The 20,777-nt window shown below is 35.1% G+C and overlaps 1 protein-coding gene across 1 annotated transcript in view; it reads right to left on the minus strand.

The window, feature by feature from the left end:
* LOC143893632 (calcium/calmodulin-dependent protein kinase type II alpha chain-like) overlaps positions 1-20,777 on the minus strand; it is a 77,220-nt gene that overhangs the window by 19,614 nt on the left and 36,829 nt on the right. Inside the window, exons 5-8 of the mRNA XM_077399202.1 lie at positions 18,907-18,966; positions 4,675-4,729; positions 2,909-3,047; positions 2,264-2,366 (exon numbers count right to left, since the gene is read on the minus strand). Coding sequence (XP_077255328.1) covers positions 2,264-2,366; positions 2,909-3,047; positions 4,675-4,729; positions 18,907-18,966 — 357 coding nt within the window. The remainder of the gene's footprint in view (positions 1-2,263; positions 2,367-2,908; positions 3,048-4,674; positions 4,730-18,906; positions 18,967-20,777) is intronic.

The raw sequence follows: 20,777 nt of genomic DNA on the forward strand, positions 1-20,777 counted from the left end.
ACTAGACCGTTTATGGTTGCCCTTGGAAATATTTTGCCAACGATCGCGCTGAATCCTTTGACTCGACGTACTATTTTGCTATTTATTCACCAAAATATTTTCGCAAACTGTAAATTTCTCAAAAAATAAACAATATGGTTACGAGCGCCGATGTGATTACGAGCGTGCAAAGAAATACCGCGAAAAATTTGCTTGCAAAAACTAGTGAGATTTTCTTTGGACTGAATATTTAATTTTTATGTCGCCATCTGTATACCTCATATATATATATATATATATATATATATATATATATCTGAATCAGTGAACAGTGTAAAGTATGCCATTGATTCGAATCAGTAGCGGCATACTTTACACTGATATCAGTGACTATTCACTGATTCAGATTTGGAGGGTTTATATATATATATATATATATATATATATATATATCGTTGTATAAATTACAAAGTCATTACAAGTCGCTCTGCATATGCTCTGTACAAAATTGAAAAAAAAATACAATTAAATAAATGTTGATTTTCCAAATATTAATGCATATTTATAATTTTAATTGCATTAAACTACTCATTTTTGCAATTTTTACTCTTTTGCACTTTAATTGTATCGCCAAAGCTATATAGATTTTGTGCGCGAAATAATATTAATTTTTTTACGTGGGTTTGACGAATGTAGTGCATATTATACATTTTCAGCACCACACAGAAAAAAAATCGATTGCAGAGATAAAAGCGAGAAGCGAACAAGCGTTGCCGGGTTACGCAATTGCGTATCAGCATATACGAGGTGCCTCAGAAAGCTCGCTTTGAGATAGTTGTTTTGATCGATGAAGGAAAAATTTATAAAGCGCTTAGCGAAACGCCAAAAGACAATCTGAATGCAATTAAATAATGCAACTGTTAATATAAATTTAAGCGAGTCTTAAATACTTGAGATATTTGACTTTAAATATAAATGGTGCGCACGGCAAGTAATAATTTCAGAATTTTCCACAAGATTGTCACCGAATTCGATAAAGAATTTAAAATCAAGCAAAGATTTCTCTATGGAACTGCCTGACGCGCGGAAGAGTTTACGTGCTATCGGAAAACTTTCCCCACGTATATTTTTGCATAAAAGAGAACAAAACGAGCAGCCAGCTGGCTGGCATGCAAATATGCCGGTTCGTACAGACATCCGAATGCAGAATGTACGTAAATCAAACGGACAGGGCACAAAGTAGATGGAAAGATCCAAAGTTCACAGCTCAGTTCGCGTCGCAGATGATACGAGCAACAACGAAACAGTTGGCGAGAACACAGACTTTTGCTATTTAAAAATTAAATATTCTGTTTTTCGCAACATGTTTTAACAATAAGAATGTCTTCAGACAATATTATATTTTTACTGTTTTTACTCGAACGGATATTGATATGATGTACATATAGTATATAAAAAAATAATAAAATAAAATGCAAGAAATAAAACAAAATATAAGAAAGATACTTTATTAAAGTAAAGAAACATAAGGTTTTCTCTATATAAAGTTGCTCTTTAAAGAAAAAACTATAATAGTTCTATTAGAATAAGTTTACGATAGTTTTGATATGCCATTGACATTTTTTTGCATTACGTTAACGCTAATGTGTTTCCTAAGAAGGTCCTAAGAAAGTAAAAAAAAAATGATATGACGTGCGATATATACGAAGAAAACGTATATAGATGCAAGAAAACATGAATTACAACAGTATAGCAGCGATATTTAAACGAAAACTATAACGTTTTGTTTATAAATTATCGTGTCGAATATGTTAAGTTCGCAACTTGAATCACAATATTTCGCGAATTCTATTATTTTCGCCTATTATTATTGACAAAGAATGAAAGAAATATCAATTTGAACTCGACTCGCGCTGAAAGTCTCAACGCGATGTGTTATTTTTGCGTTTTTATATCTCTGTTGCGACTTTTTATGAATATCATTAATAATCTTCCTCAAATTTGCACGATTAATTATTCACTAACATCAATCTCTACACCAACGGTCTTTGTCTGATCGCGAGGAGGGAAAGGATCGAACATTCGCGTTATCAAACAGAAGTTAAATATTAATACAAAAAGGGTCGCGAAACGATGCTTTTATTCGCCTCACAAGAATCTTCTCACAAAGATCGTTTATCGGATCATGACATTTCGGCCATCGTCGGTGCTGGACCGACAATTTCGAGCATAGTTAAAATTTCAGCAAAAATTCAGTCATCGGGAAAATCAGGCCCATACTTACCATACCATGCCTGCGCATCGCCTTGCACCTCGATCGCCAGACCAAAATCCGCTAATTTCACAGCCGCCCCTTTCGCTTTGCTCGCGAGGAGTAAATTTTCGGGCTGCAACAGAAAATGGCACAGATCCGTCGACATCGTTGAATGCTCGAGTCGATATCGACATATCGAGTCGATATCGCTCTTTTTTATTCGAGTGAGATTCAAGCGTTGTTGAATCCATATGATTTCATCGGCATACGGTTAACATCGTATATTTCTTCGTCAGAATTAATATAAAAAACGCGACTCTGAATCACAAAGTTGTTAAATTCTGAAAGCCGAGAAGTGTCGGCGAATTTTAAGCTTTGATTGAAAACACGATGGACGGTAAGGGGGGAGGGAGGAAGGGAGGGAAAGAGGGAGGGAAATATGTCTTTTACCATTATTGTCTAGAATTCTTAGATATTTCGGGACATCTCACAGAAATCGTGAAAAGTAGCACGAAGCACTGGACGGAAGTGAAAGCATTGTGAAAGGATAGATCGCGCGGGCGTTCGCTCGTTTTATTTCAACGTCGGGGCGTCGCGGCGTCGATCGTCGGTCGTCGGCCTTGCAAACGCGCAACACGCGCGCTTCACAAACTCGCCCTCTTTTTCTCTACGTACTTTTAGATCCCGGTGCACAACTCCGTTATGGTGGCAGTGGTGAACGCTTTCCAGGATTTGTTGAATACAGTGCGAGGCGTCCGCCTCGCTGTAGAATTCCCGGGCGACGATGTCCTCGAATAGTTCTCCGCCGGTGACTCTGTAAGCGTTTTACGTTTCAATTCCATTTCGCGAGCGCGTCGCGAGGTCGCGAGGTCGCGTGGTAAAGCAATATCGCCAAATAGCGAGACGTTTAACCTCGGAAATAAAAGTAGCGTGAATTCTCGCAAATGCTTCGTAACATAAGCACACTCGTACACCCGCAAATACCGCTTGTACTTGAGCTTGTTGTGCAAAAAGTAGCAAGATTTATCTTAACATTATATACACTATACACTTAACATTTATACAACAGATGACAAAATCTCATTGATTAAGATGATGGCTATATTAGATATAATAGTTATTATATAAGATGCGACGTGCGTTTACATTGCAGCCAAATGACAGATAAGATTCGCGGAGAAAATAATATATGAATTAATAACAACTAAAATAAAATTTCTACGTCAAAAATTAAAATACGGTGGAAGAGCTGCTGTGTACACGGAAAAAAATGAAGTAGTTGCTTCAATTAAACGTCGACGTCGCGGGCTGCCACAAGCATAAGTATTAGTTAATTCAATTGGATATTATTGAACACTGAACCAAATATTTAAATTATTAAAACAATTATCTGATGTTTTTTGTTCATTAATATTGATGTCACGGTCATAACATTGATGCTGTAAATACAAAAAATGATGCTGTTGATACGACACCATTTTTTTTCCGTGTATATTACACAAGATTGAAAGGAATTAACTGTTTAAATCAAACATTAGAAATTTGGCGGACAAAACCGAAAATGGCGTGCTGCGTTGATAAAAAGTTGAGCAAAAAAGGAACGGATGAAATTAAATCCGTCGTAACCTGTGGATTAATTGGTGACATGGCAAGAAAGGAAGACGAGATTTAATGCATGCAGTAAATCAACGTTACGAATATAAACATAACGGAGCGAACGCGTGTTCCTCGCGCGGAAATTAAATTAGGCATGATACTTTCTCGTCCCGTGCGTAGATTGCCGACGATTTTAAGTGGCCGCAGATCGGTATCTACTTGATACAGTTAGAGCTCACGAATTGCTTCGCTGCTGGAAGACGAGACTAGATGAGCGCGATGACTCGAGAATCTCGTCTATTGTCAGCTCGATCGTATCGATCGTATCGAGTACTCCCAACATGATTGCGAGAGTCGAAAACCGGTACATTTTTTAAATAAAGAAATAAATTTAAATTGTATAGTTTTTAAAGTTATTAGAAACTATAAACCCTTTGGAGTTATTGTATTTGAAAATAACATTTCTTCATATTTCCAGATAAATCAAATAATAGCTGTAATTTTTATCAATGAGTAACGCCAATTACAATAATTTCTTCCCGTTGCAAATTAGCTATGAAACATATGCATGATTCGCAATTGATTCAACAAGTGATATATGTATAATTCTGAAAATATCAAACAACAATTAAAAATGTCATCAAAATATATCATTGTCCGTAGTTGAATTGTGCATCGTCAATTGATTACAACCATTCGAGATTTCGATGACTACCATTCGAGCTCTATGAATGGTAGCAATAACTAATTTCAGTCTTGTAAAAAAAAACACACACACACACAAGGAACATATAAAAAGATTGAATTAGATCTAACAATCAGAAATAAAGGTTCGTCATACTTACAGATCAAAGACGAGATAATGGAAATTCTCCTCTTGTATACTGTCATGTAATCTCACTGTAACAGAAAGAATGATAAGACGTCAAACTTGTGAAATTACTTGTTACAATAGTGTGTGTTTTGTATTTTAAATACTTTCTACATTTAGGCATATCCTTTTACAGAATAAATGTAAAACATATATAGAAACCAGCGAAAAATGCTATGTTATATATGCGTATAATTTGCATTAAAAGCTGTTCTATTCTTTAGTATCCGCTTTCTACTTCCTTTGTATTTATTATAATCTCATTTGCTAAGATCAAATAAAATCATTGAGATTTATTTTACAAAAAAATGTTTTTAAATATTTTTATATTTCAAATATAATTTAATAATTATGTATAATTCCACAGTCAATATGTTTATGATCTACTTTTATTTTAGATTTTATTTATTTATTTATTTATTTATATTCTTTTCTTTCCTTTCCTCCCTTCCTCCCCCTCTCGGTCTCTCTTCATGATATATTTTAACATATCTAGATCTTGCATCAGCAAGTTTTGAATTGCCGCATTGCGCACATCCGTGCCGATCAAACTTTCCACGATTTAAACGAGAAAATTCACGCCGATCAAGATCACGATTATCGACGACATTTGGAGTGCACGATCGTAAAGCTTTGTCCGTTTAAATTTCGCGAATTCGCGTGCCATATAAGCATAATGACAAATCCAAACAAGTTGTAGGTTTCGCCAACGACGTTCTACATTCGAATGCCGGCGGCATTCGAACTCGCTGAATCCGCGAGGCAACATTATTAAACGGAAACGTGACGCCTCCTTGTCGTTATCTCATAGCGTTCTCTTTACTGTTATCGAACAATCGCGTCGTCATGCAAACTTATATGCCTTCATGGCGAACGCGATTGCCGTCAATTAATTCACTTAACGGCCGAGCCGGGCTGCGCGACACCACCAGGCTAACGATCGTGCTCGATTTCTATAGCAACTCGACTAGACACAACTCCATTACTCGACTAGACACAACGATGTGCAAGAATACAGGTAAAAAGGAGCGCGTGACGTTACCATGACATTAGTCTTGAATATAATAAGGTGCAATTAAATCGTCGATAATGAAATTACGCGCAATAAAATCGGCAGATAGGATGACTTATCTACAATTGAAAAATTATGTCTCTATCAATTACATACTAACAAGGAAAGGTACGGAAGTGTACTCCTTCGATTTTGATGAGTTTTTAAATATGTTGTTTTCTAGATAAAAATAAGAGATACACAGTAAAAATTCGTGCGTCCATATGTTGAAAAATTTTCTTGTGTTTAAAGTTACAAAACACCACGAGTCGTATAGTAAATTTAGGTCGTACAATAAATAGTTTTTTTACACGGATATTGGCCAAGTCGAAGGCTGCAAAACGCACAGATCGATTTTCGGATACAAGAGAATTATTTGTATAGCGTTTAAATAGCGCTTGCTACGATTACTACTACGTACTACGATTAAGGTTAACTACGAAAGATTCTCTCTCGTTCTTTTGACCCGAGAATCCAGAGTCAAGTGAAGGCATGGTCGATTTTTTCATACGCGCAAAATGCTGTCATTCGATGACTCGTGTAACAATTAACTAACGACGCATGTTTTTCTTTGCGTATTCGTTGTACAAGAGCAAAAATTATTCTCGATTGATATATGTTAAATGCTGACCTTCCGCAACGCTGAGGCCCAACTTCATACACGTGCTAAACATCAGGATAATCCTGTTTCTTATTATGAACGCGCGAGTTTTTTTCGTTACAAAAGTTGCCGGCGTAGTTAAAATACAATAATACAAAACACTCACATATCTTTTGCATAGCAATAACATGCTAATGGATAGAATTTCAATTTCTACTTTAGCGAAATTGAAAACTCCCGAACTCTTGCTGAGATTATAATTTATAATACCTGTTGAAAAAGCGATTTAGCCAAACAATTAAATTTCCAAGTTATTGTTATTACAACTTACAATCCTATTAGTTATTTTATCGTCAACAAGATAATCCAAAGAATGAAGTAAAAGACAAGATATTTGCTATTTCTGAAAAATATCTCCTATTCATATACAAAGTACATATCTTATACGTATATGAACAATCCTCCTTAAAAAATTCCTTAATTCCTGCTTAATGGCAAATTCTTTATTCTTTCATAATTCGAGAAAGAAAATTCGATTTGCTCTGTTCTTGGCTAGCACATACTTGTATTTTGTCTTCTTACCTATCCGGCGGCATTTTCGCCGCAATGCGCCGTCCTCTATGCGTTAACCTATTTCGAGATCGATCAACGAACTGGGTTGCCGTTGCCATTACTGGGTTACCGTCATAATGAAAGCACAAGTTTTACTGACAGACAGACGTATAATTTCGCAGTTAACGTGCGGCATTAACACGACAACTCACTTCGACGTAAGACCTCGCTAATCAAGCGAAAGCCAGTATTTTCGACAACGAATGTCGTCGCCGCGTTAACGAGTAAAGAATAAGAACGAGTAAAATAAGTATTATCGGAATATGCATAATGGAAAAAGATACGACAAAAATTGTTATCAATTGAAGGATAATAAAGATTTTTTTAATTATGTTGCGTAATGCAGTTTATCGTACTTTACTCTTTAATCAAGCAATATATTCCTTAAATTGCACAATATATCTATTAGTGTGCATAAAATAATATTATACCATTTCGTTTATAACTCATTATTTGGAATCTCTTTTTTTTACAAAAACTTTTCATATTTTTCAAACACTCATATCTAATAATCTAATTTTGCATTTAATTTGCAAATAAATGTTTTCCATCGTTATATCGCGCTTCGAAGAACAGTATTTTCGATATCAACTGCTGGTTAGGAATCCAAGTACTCTGCGTATATCAAAGTTCACTTGAATGCATCTTTTCCACACACACACATTTGCAGCTTCCTTTTCAAATGATTCTTGGGACCATGAGAAAAGACGGGACCAAAATCCATCTTCTCACTCTTTGATCCCCTTCGATTTTATAAGACGTGGCAAGAAAAACGAATTCGAATACTAAAGCGAATATTATTGACGAGAATTTTTATCTGTGAGAAAAAGTTTTACTTTTTTACCTTTTTTATAAAACTATTCTGTTCTGCAACTTGCAGAAAAAAGAAATTTAAGGATATAAAGTTTGGAAAATCTGCTAACAATTTTCTACTTTAAGAAACTTTAGTCATTCCGCGAGAAATAAAATATTATACATAAATACGCATAATTTCTTTTTGCTACGGCAATAATGGAAAAAAATTGATGGTACGATAACGATTGTGGTAGCTTGGCAAGAGAGAAGAAAAAGAAGAAGGGAAGAGAAAGGGGGGAGAGAAGAAAGAGAGAGGGAAGGAGGGAGAAAGAGAGAGAACTACCACACAAGTATCGATCTTCAAAGCCACACCTCGACATAGCTATGTGCGCGGCGTTAATGCTCTCACTGCAATTACATTTGTAAGCTCAGGCCTTCCTAAAAATTAAAACTTAAATATTTCTAAATAAAAAATAAAATTCCAAAAAACAAATCAAGTTTTAAATAAATCAATTAATAAATGCCAAAATAAAACTGAAAGAATTTTATACTATTTTTTAATATACTTTTCCAGGCTTAGATGTATTTTTCACACACACGCACGCACGCACGCACACACATGCATATGAAAACATGCAATCATTACAACAGAACAGAATTGTTCAAGTAACTATGAAGAAGGCGTTCATTGGACGCTTCTAATAATTCATTAAAACAGTAAGACGATTATCGAATCATTATTTTCGACACATAGAAACCTCGTTAACTATTGCAGCAAATCTATTACTCCAAGGATCATTGGTCGAACAATATCCCTGCACTCAAGTTAAATTTGCAGAGAGACCGGCTCTAAAATCTAAAAATCACGATCGCGCGCGCCCATGCATCTACAATTCTACATGGATCATGGAATATGTCAAGGCCAAATTATAAATCTCGCGAAGATTATATTTTATTAATACCAATAAAGCAAATTATATTGATTTGTATTGACATGTGTTTGTATGATTTTGCCTTTTTAATTCTACTCAACTTTATAATAATTTTTTTCTAAATTAAAAAAAAAACTTTTTTATACTTATTATAATTTTCCATCGTTGTTAGAGCTTTTAAATATTCATTATAGACAAATACATTCACATCCATGAGTTACATTTAGGACCGAAATTAGAAATTAGAAATTAGAAATAAACCCGCGAAAGAGCTTCGAATTTGCAAATAACCATCCTGTTACACATGTTTTCTTTCCTGATGCGTGCAATCATATCCATCATCCATCCGTGTTGCACGAAAGTGCAGTCTGAAGAAAAGGGAGGCAGAAAAAAAACACAACTCAGAGGAAAGAAAAAAATTAGGTAAAGACTATAGAGGGAATGAAACAAGCTTGACTGACAAGCAGGATCGATAGGTACCTATCACTTGTTGACTCGAACGAACGTGAATTTCCCGTGTCGCATGCCATTACGTGGAACGCGCCGCAATCCGCGGCACGAAGAACGACTCGTGTCAACTAAGTCCTGCAGTCTCGACGAATGGAACCATGAAATGAATAAAAGAAATGCTAGCGTCGTTGATCATGCCGACTCTTATGAATTATGGAAACATTGGAGCTGACACTACAGATCGGTTGGTCTAACAAACTTTAGCGTTCCTCGTCGGCGTCGTCGCGATATCGCACCGGCCAAAGCTAATCGCAATTCGATCGTCACGTTCCTATCATTACCTATATACATATATCATCCTCATTCGGTGAACGAGAACGTGAAAACCGAATGACGGCTAGAATATCGTTTCCATATATGTATATGTATGTATATAATAAACAAATGTCCTGACTGACTGACTGACTGACTGACTCATCAACGCCCAAACCCCTAAACCTAGAAACATGAAATTCGGCGAGTATAATTATTCCTTCCATAACGTAAGCACCGACTAAGAAAGGATTTTTAAAAATTCGATCCTTAACAGGGTGTAAACAGGGGTAAAATGTGTTTTCACGGATTCCTCAATATCCCGATGAGATATCGACTTGGTTTTTTATTTTAAGTAGTTACACATACAGTAGCAAAGCACCGGTATCAAGTTAGTTATTCAATACATTGCATAAATTATTGAATGTTAATATGTAAAAAAAGTATAATAAAAATTATTTTTCTGATAAAATATATCATTTCACTTTATGTTCCACGTTTCACTACGCTCACAATCTTGTGTAAATTATCTCGTCTAAATCGTCTAATCATCGTATAAAGTATAAAGGATTAACCAATGTTATAAATTCACTTCCGCTTAAGTATATACGCATGTAGCGGATATCTATTTTTACGAATAAACGAGACGACACAAATTATTGCATCGTCGTTTATTATATCGCCGTCACTTCCGCACACAATTTACCAGCATCATTCAACATAATTTAGCATCATATACGTCAATGTAAGATATTCAAATTTTTTTTGTCGTTGACTCTCACGTAAACAAACAATAGAAATTTAATATAATCGATTTAATAGCAAGAGAGAAAACTTGGAAAAGATTATATCGTATAATACAAATATCTGAATATCTTAGCGGAGATCAATATATAGTAAACGTATCGGCTGGCAAGTGCTTTCGTTACTCTCAACAATTTTTAGTCGAACAAGTGGCCGAGTGGCAGTTAAGCGGACTAGATATACGAGACGTGAGAAGAGAGACAAGATCGGCAGAAGCAAATTGTTGCAGCGGTATTCTCGTATGAGGTTCGGCATAGACAGATGCCGATCAATACCCGGGTATTGATCTGCATTCTCTTCTTCGCCCGGTGCTTTTTTGCGTCTCGCTCGGAGACTCTCCAAGATTCTGCAAGGACAATTAAGACGACAAGATGCGAGAGCACGTACTCGTTGCCGCATTCGTCCGTTTTTATGGATCCTGCGCTATTATATACGTACGCCTCGATGAGAGGTCAAGGTTTATCGCAGAATCACGCGCGCAATCTTCGAGAAATTTACGCCGACCATTTTACTAGATCGTCTAATAATGTTGCGCAAACACCGCGAGAGAGACAAAATTCAAGTACTTGCTTGGTATCATATACATTGTAAAAGATATAAAAATACAAAACACACACATAATTCTAACTTAAAATAAAGGTGAAACTTTAAGAAGTCATAGTAAAAAATATAAAAGAAATATATAATAGAAAGTCTGTAGAAATATAGAAAAATATTCGTACACATTTTTTTCCCAATTGAATCACACTGAACGTCATCGTATATCGCGCCATCGTACGAAGCTCGCGATGGCAATAGTCGCATTGTCAGTGATAAAGGTCGACAAACGAACCGCCCGCGCCCGCAGCGACGATAATCCGCGGCAGAGCCATCACGGATTCTCGCCACGACTTCTACTGACTACGTCAGTAGAAAGATAAACGATCATTTTCGGTTTGAATTGTCGATACAATCAACAGGATTGTCAACAGGACCGTTGTTACAATATATTATAACCCCCCTCCTATCCCCTTCCATCTCCCGTGCTAGAGCTAGAGATCTCTTACGCCTTGATCAATAAAATTCGTTTAGGAAAAACACAGAACAAAAGAAGCAAAGATCGTTCAACCATTCGTGTCTCTTCACATTTACGGCATAACAAATGGAAAAATACGAGCAATGACAATCTGACACGCTATTCAACTGATAGAAACATTACTTTTGTTATATTATCAAGAGTATAAATCTCGAACCACTGAACCATTGAAAAAAGGTAATTCCAGACTGAAGGCAAAACAATAATCTCTACAGATTTACCGCTTTGTGCTCACACGTACACTGCTCAGTCGCGCGACACTTATTTACACATTGTTGACCCTAGCTCGCCACACAGCTCTCGTCCAGTGGACCGTTTTTCGCTTTTATAGTTGTCACACAATATAGCATAATTTTCTAGTTTCCTTATAATAAGCTCAGTTTAAATTCAAATCATTTTCTTGACCTGATATTATCATAAACATCTTATTCAGAGTCTGATGTATTCAGTACAAGTACAGTACAAGTTTAAATTAAAATATTAATTAGAATGAAAATGACAATGCGACAAAATCGAGTGGTTTCACGGACCGGAGTGTAGCGAATTAAGGACTCGAAAATAAGTGTGACTAGCTACGTAAAATATCTGCTGTACTTATAACACATTTTGTTTATTCGGAAATATTCGAGAATAAAAATAGCGCTGTTTTCAAATCAGGCCCAAATTTTACGCGAGCGAATGTACTATACGATATGATAGGGGTTATTATATTAATTATACAACTAATATTGTATCATTTGTATCTAAAATTGCAGAATTTATCAATATTATTTTTTTTCCTTAACTCCGTTTCTTACAACCAATTAACTTGTACTAATTAATTGTGCACAGAGTGCTTAAAACAAGAATATTTGGTAATACTTTCGTACACGTCACACCGCTTAAAAATCGTTGATTCGTGAATATATTATAGAAGAAAATTATACGCCAGCAATATATATATACGAAAAAGCCGTCAAAAGCTTGCAAATTTTTTCGCGTGAGAGCAAATGTTCGTGTCTCAACACAGCATGGTCGAAAAAGGACACCTGTTGTCAGTGAACGCTGTACGAAAATCTTCACATTCGAGTACTCGCCAGGATCAACCGCAATCCGACACGAATCCGCGCAAAAACACACGCGGCGCCAAAAATTTCGTCCGGGATCACGCGCGGCCGATTGGCTTGTATCCAGCATCCAGCTTGTATGCGCACGATTCGTTACGTAGCACATCAGTGCGTGGATTGCGATGGTTAGCTCAAGGTCGCAATCGCATGCGTCGCAAACGAAAGTAATGGAAGCAATTCTTGTTGCTTCCTCGAAAAGAACGAAGTAGGTGAAATTGAAAATGTTTTACGACCATTGGAATTTTGGCGTCGAATAAATTCGACAATACATTGGCTCATTCCATTTCGAGAGTCACAAACGCTATTGCAATGACATTCTCCATACTATTGGATTTAAATTTTATAACGTAATTCTATTCAAATTAATAAAACTAATGTATGTATTATACTAATGGAAAATCGAAAATAATTTGTAACGGAAAAAAAACTAAAAATGTGAAAAGAATTTTTTTTATTTCAATAAAATCAATTTAAAAATTGAGAAACAAATAATATACCTTTTCGTTTTCTTATCTAACAATCTGATTGAATCACGCTTTATCAAATTTATTTCAATATTTATTACATATTAAATATCTTTTTTTAACTGTTCCCCTCTCTCTCTCTCTCTCTCTCTCTCCCCCCCTCCCCTAATATCGATTCGATTCTAAAAAGAAACTGGCGACAAAATCCAAGTAATTGCTAAATTATAAAAGATATCGGTGCCACTTGCGCATCGATACTATTCGGTACTTCTTTCAATTATTCGACAATGTTACATACATATTATATAAACTTTCGGGTGTGAAAAAGATTGCTTCGAGAATGAAAGCGTGCATCGCGTTTAAATGGAAGCTTGTACGTTATAATCGGTGTGCCGGGTCACATTTAGGGTAACTCCGGTATTTACGCCGCGCGGGTTTTACGCCGCATGCGCAGATGTCAGAAAAAATAGAAGGAATAAAGGTACTTGCTCGCAATTATTCTGTTATGTGCCTTTATGCCATATTAGTATTGTGTTGTAATTTTAGTTCTTTACTGTTAATATTAACGAAACTGTCGTGAGTTGAATCGATTTCTCACCATAGTAAGAAGCGCGATCTTGTGTTACGACCTACGTAAAATGATTACTGTATATAGGGAATGTAGTTTGATGGTTATTTCATGATGCATAATTATAGAGAGATAGTAAATAATGGGACACAGCAAAATACAAGTGCATAGCTCTTGTATTTTTTGTTTAACTTAATATCTTGTATATCCCTCCTGTTTAGGATACGGCAAGTTAGCATGCGGGATTTATGCCATAGTACAGACACTTTATAAGACTCGAAATAATATATCTCCTATATGTTCTTTTTCCTTCCTTTTTTGGATCGTATAACAATAATCTTTAATGCATTTATCGCTCTTACACACAATTTATAACTTATTATGAAATTTTATTGCCTTATTTGTAAACATTATTTGTAATTTTTTATAAGGCGTATATTTCATCCATGAATGTCATATAACCCACCCCTCTGGGATGTATGGCAAAAATGCAAGAGTTTCTAAAAGTTCTTTTTATTAAATACAAAAAATAAATATTTCATATTTCTATTTTTTTTATAGTAGTAAATAGTATAAAGTTTTTATTGGTATATAATTCATTTGCCTTAAACATAGTAAATAGTACTCGACAAATTAAATTTCCCTTAGCTGCGACGTATATACCGGAGTTACCCTATATCAATTAGCAGCGCAGCCATTAAGATAGGTTTCATTCGAACTTACGAGCGAATGCGAGAGAGGCGTTAGCAATTATCGACGCACTTGCCGTCGAAATCAAGCGTTTATTTGCCGGACGTTCAATTTAGCTCGAGGACTGTTGAAGGTAAATCAGTCGACTGTATAATTCACACCGTGACTTCCAATAGGAGAGATACGCGTAATCGAAGAGGCCGCTTAATGAATTAAAGACATTGAAAAGGTCAAGGTTCAAAGAGGTACGACGGCAAAGATGGAGTTCTGAACTACACCAATCACAGTATTAAACAATAAAGCAATAACATAAAGCAATTAAGACAGCAACAATTTAACAAGTGATATAAAAAGATTCTTATCGAAAAAATCATATATATCTTAACGGTCTCGTTTAACAAAGTGCTTTAATGAAATTAATTCAATCTGGAGTAAAGTAATTCTGAAGTTGCGTGAAGAACATCACGTAACACTGTAAGATGTGACATATATGATGTACATATCACAAGATCACAATGTCAAAGATATATTCGTAACAAATTTTTTACTTTAATATAATTAAAATAAACCGCGGCGGGAAACTGCTTTTGTACATTTTTGCATTCGCATTCTGTCCGTCTGCAATCCGCATAATACCCTTTCGGGATCATCTCATCGCAACAAGACTATATATACTTCGATACTATCGACGCAATTGCTAATGCTCCGACGCGGACGCAGCATTAACATGCGTTTCGCGCGCGTTGCTACTCAATACGCGGAAACGGTACATTTTCTTATTGGCTATAAATTTTCTACGATTATTCTCGTATATGTCTGCCGCATGCAAATGCAAATCGTCCATTTACACGCGAGCCCCCAAGGCAAACGCAATTACGGAATAACTAGCAGTAAACTTTCGCCCCTTTTTGCCTAATACAAGTGACTCTGCTCTGCACTTCCGTGAGTCTCGTGGGAGCGATCGTTGTCGAGGGCGAGTAAACGAAGCCGCGTCGAATTAATCGGGATCGTCTAAATTGGCATCGCAATTAGCAATAGCGATCTCCAAATCTCCATTTGTCCACCAAGTGCATCATATTGATACGCTTTACTTACTAGATCATATATGAGAATCGCAATTGCAGATAACGCGTGTTCAATCAGTGCGTAAAATGGAAGATGTTCGATAAAACGCGGCGCTCGCTCGATCCATATAATGCAAAGCGCTTAATAAATGTAATATGAAAAGGAAAATGTGTGTGATAAATATAAATCGTTACATACTTCGGCAATGATAATATAATAATTAATAATTATAAAAAGAAATACGATTGAAATAGACATAGACTGATTTTGTCGATCTTAAAGATTACTTGTATAGTTGTACATTTTTCGTCTCCCTTTTCTATGTTAATGTAGTGTACTTTGCGGGTCTCTAAAGTAATCATCAATTAGCCATACTGCTGTATTATACGCGCGAATCGTTTCATAATTTATTTTTAACTTTAACCTTTCGATATGGTATATAATGTGAAGTGATGTGATAAGAAAGATAAAATATAAAATATATTGTATATAAAATAAGTGTATATAGAGAAAGAGAAGATATTACAAGTGTGCGTGCATGCGTGCGTGCGTGCGTGCGTGTGTGTGTGTGTGTGTGTGTGTGTGTGTATGTGTGCGCGCGCGCGCGCGTGTGTGTGTAAAGCTCTGCACCAAGCTTTAGCAACATATTCTTCAGCAAATTTCAAGTCTATACTTTCACTCCACGAAAACTAAACTCCGACATATATAATTATACGAGGCTATTTAATATTGAAAATTAAAAGATTCTGGTGAGCTCAAGTCCAGAAATGCAAACAGACAATGGAAGTTTGTTCTTTAGTTAATTTCCAGGTTTACTCTGCTTTAACCAGATCTCAACTTTGTTATCAGGATATCTAACAACGAAAATTCCAAAGTTATTGGGAAAAAAATAGTGTCTGATTAAACTTTACCCCGGGAAAAAAAAAGTTGTGCCAAAATCATCAAAGTATGCACAAAACAATGATGTTTGATAAAAAAAAAACCTGCCGAAACACAATATGTACATACATTTTTCGATTATTTTGTTCATATCACTCTCTTAGGCTAACAAAAAATTCTTTATAGCATTATTTATAATGTCAAAGATTTACACGCTCATAAAAATTCCAAGCTTACGATGACAAGAACGGTAGGGCGCTTTTATACAATTTATCACCGAGCTTTGAAATGCATTATAGAATTTCCCAACGTCTTGAGACTCTAGTCGTGTAATCCACGGAAAATCGAATTACACGGAAGCCTTCGCGAGTTGCAAGAGCATGCCAAACCTAATTCACGTTTCTATTCTGATCTATGATAAAAACACAAGTGTACGAAACCTTGAAATAAATTACTCTAACTTTAAAGAGAGAATTTCTTCAAAGAAAATACGTAATAATTTATGTATAATATCGAAGTAAGGTTGTTACTCTCGAACTTATTTAGAACACTTCAAAATTGCGAAAATTCTGAATAATTCTAGACCATAAAAGTTAAAATAAGTTAATCATATTATTAAAAATAATTCGGATAAATTAAAAACATGCCTTTGTTATAATTCTAGTAAACCTTACATATGCTCGATCGATAACAAGGATTTGAATAAACTAGATGATATAATCTATATGCTGCTGCTGCTATAATAGAATCAGCATAATTCAATAAAAAGCGTATCAAGTGACATCGATTGGAACAATCGACTCGTCAAGAATTTAATATGATTTATAATAACGCGTAATAAAATAATTATAAAAACAAGAGGTAATTTATGAGTCGGAGTGTATAATGACGAGACACGAGATTAATTTGCACTTTCAACATATTATACATCAAATATACGGACGGCCAGAACGGGACGCGATTTACATTTTATCTAGATTACACCATACATGCAACATTGTGTGCAACGACAGTTTATTCGCCAATGGCGAACAACGTACTTTGAAACGGCGTTTAACTTTTTCCAGGACTATTTTGAAACGCCATTTTAAATATCACGCTCGGCACAACTTCACGAGAGATTAGAAATCTGGCTTTAAACTAAGCGTATACTTTTCCAGGCCGACAATTGCGAAACAAAATTAAATCGTAATTTATATGCTAATAAATAAACGAGAGAGGTATGTTTCCCTTTCGTTATATAATTACCTCTATTTATTAATAATCTTTTAAAAATCTCGCTCTCTTTCTCTCTCTCAACGTTTAAAATTAGATTCAATTCATTCTTAATAATTATTTTTAACAAATATTAAAATTCTGTGTAAAATCCGCAAAAAGAATATTTACAAAACTGAGATAAAAACTACAAATATCCTTATATTTTCTTTGAAATTTCTTTTTTCTTTTAATGCCTTTACGCGGAAAACAATGTATGGGTGTCGCATATACGTCCAAAGAAGTAAAAAAAAAAATTAGCAGAAATGCTTGTAAGATCTTATCAAACAAGCTTGGTCAAGAAATTAGAGTACCAGAAGATGGTTAACGAGCTTTTAGCAGTCTTTATTCTATATGTCTCTATTCTACACATCTATAATATGGATATTTTCTGCTGTCTCGATAAATATCGATCGAACGACGTCCCTTCACGTACGAGTACCTATATAACATGTCAGCAAAAGCTCGAAAGACAACAGTGTGCAAATTCACACATTAAAATGAGAATGGAACAAATATTCTTACTTACATCTCTCCTTATTTTTATAAAATATTATAAAATTTACATCCACTAAAAAAATGATGATGCTTGCAATATTTTCTGTAAGGTTTATCACAATTATCACCTTTAAAGAAAAATAATTTCTTAATATTTAGGATAAAAAATAGATATAACGTATACACGTTACGTAACGTTATTGCAATTTCTCGGAAGACAGATTTTTCTTAAATATTATCAATGCATGCGTTAAAAGAATTATCCAATGGTACAAGTGATGACCGAAACATAAGAAATGAAGAACATCAGAGAGTACTGAAGCGTAAAAGCGAAGTCATCCTTTATTCGTCGTTTCGCTTATGCATTTCTCTCTCTTGCTTTATTGAATTTCAATATTTCGTGTCGCTTGTATTCGATTTCTGTAATATTTATCGGCATATATCGTATTACAATATAATTGTTATAAAAAGACAGAAATTTTTATATAAAAGATCGTTACAACAGCAATTCAACGATATATTCGGCGTGAAAAATAAAGCAAGCAATTTATAGAATGTCACACAAAGTTTCGATAATATAATTAAATATTTACTGCAATAAAATTAGTATTGATTATTTCAATGAATTCGTAATATTTTATTAAAGGTTCTATACTGTGATAAGAAAACATATAATTTTTATACACGATCGTTGTAATTTATTGTCGAAGATAAGCAGTGATTGCAGAGGCCGCATGTCTGACTAAAGTGAGCGATATCTACTCGCGACGCCGGCCACGTATACCACGATCATGTCACGTGCAGATTATTCATCATTTCACTTCGGAACACCTACTCGGCCGGCGGGGTTTAAGTTCCAAGACTCGTCGTCAATATCGATTAGTGTGACTCAATTTAATTATCCTCTAATAACATATATACGAGAATGGCGTAAAATTAGCATGCAACGATGAGACGATGATTATATATAGCTTTTTCTCGTCTTTAATGTATCGCGATCGAATCGATCGCATAACGCGCATAAACTTGACAAAAATGAAATTGACTTACCGATATTTGGATGTTGCAATTTTCTACATATCCGCGCCTCACGCTCGAGTTTTTGAAAATCTGTAATAAAAGGACATACTTGGTTAAACATATGTATAATAATACATTAATAATTTAAAGGAAGCCAATAAAAGTAATTTAGATAACGTAAAACGAGTTGCTACTTTTTCTCTAATTGCCGCAATCAATTATATTTTCGTAGATGACGACGAAAGCCTTCGGTGATGTGAGTTCATCTAATGTAATATTAATTGCACGTTAATTTGTCTGAAACGTTCGATCGCCGCGCCGCGCCGCGCGCCGGACAGAATCGTGACAAAATCAAATTTTGCATTGACGTTTCTCAACGAGCTTTCCCAGAGCTAATAGTTATAGGTCCCTTCACTAAGAGGCACGAGAAAATTGCATTTATCGATGGCAGACTCATTTTGAGAATTATTTCCCGATACCTTCTTACGTACATTGCGGAATCAAGAATCAATTTCCTCTGTACTATAATATTTGATGGCTATTTGATTAAAATAGCTCAAGATGGTATGTCCTAAAGTATTGCTATTTTATTATTGCATTTTTTTTTTTTCATAAATTTTAAATAATCGACAAAGCGACTCCGAGCAAATAGTTATATTCTTCTTCTTATTAAAGCGTATATAATTATAATATCAATACTTTAACAAATTAACAAGATCATTAAATATTTGAAAAATAATCCATAAGTTAGCGAGACGCAAATAACGGAGTTATATACTATATAATACGCGTCATCTATCGCAACGACTGTTATATACGCGAATATCAATATAAATTGTTTCAAGGGAGACAATAATAAATATTTACTTAACACACTTGAGTCAATTAATTTCAATTAAAAAATTATAACCTAGACGGAAAGAATTTTTATAATCTTTTACTAAACACAAGTGCAAACCAATTTCCATACGTTCGTACTATCGCTTATTTACTTGTTACGCTTTATTAATTACACGAGATTCTCTAATGATTCTCCAATGTTACGCAGACAATTGCTTTCTAGAAGCATATAGCTGCGCCGCTGCGCGATCACACTCGTAACAAAATACGCAAATTGGCCAACAAATTTCAGCAGCATTTCACGACTGAACAAAGTGACATTGCACGTAACGTTACATTCGGTGCTGTAGGCACAAGTTGCAACTCAATTAGGTGCAGACAAGTCGAGCGTTGCAATTCGCGGTAGCAATTATCTCGTCGACTAGCACGTTATCGCCGTCAAAATTTCATTTTTATTTTATTAATCTTTCTTCCCTTCAGACTTCTCATCGCTGTATAAAAATATTTTAATCTTCGATCATATCCAGTATACATGAAATCAAGTTATGCAAAACTTTATAATCTTTCCTTTCGCCTACTTATCTCTTCTCTGATTCCGTCAAAAGTCGTTATAACGTCTTCAGATATATATCAAACTACCGCATTTTACATAAAAAATATAGTTGCGTAAGAAAAAAAAACTTACATAACGTGACCTTTCGCGTAACCCGGCGAACTATCTCACGCCGCGCGTTTAATACATGGCAGAGACGTATATCTATACGCGGACATCCTTATCAACTGTGTTGACATCAGCGTTGATTTTTATCTGCGACGAAATGTAAAAGATCGTCCCGATTAACATACAAATCCTATTTTCTTCCACAGATTTCGCAAACAAATTATTTATCACTTAACATACAGTGTGTGAGAGTGATAGAGTGTATCTAATCGATAAAGGTGTGTCTGGATAACAGTCCTTGCGATCACCTTCACCCCCATCCAATAATTAACACAATCTATATAAAAATATATACCTATAAAATGTGTGTGTATGTGTGTGGAGAGGAGAGGGCAGAAAG

This window comes from Temnothorax americanus, unplaced genomic scaffold (assembly GCF_048541705.1).
Source record: "Temnothorax americanus isolate GAGA-0224 unplaced genomic scaffold, ASM4854170v1 Scaffold124, whole genome shotgun sequence".
In the NCBI taxonomy this organism is placed as follows: Eukaryota; Metazoa; Arthropoda; class Insecta; order Hymenoptera; family Formicidae; genus Temnothorax; species Temnothorax americanus.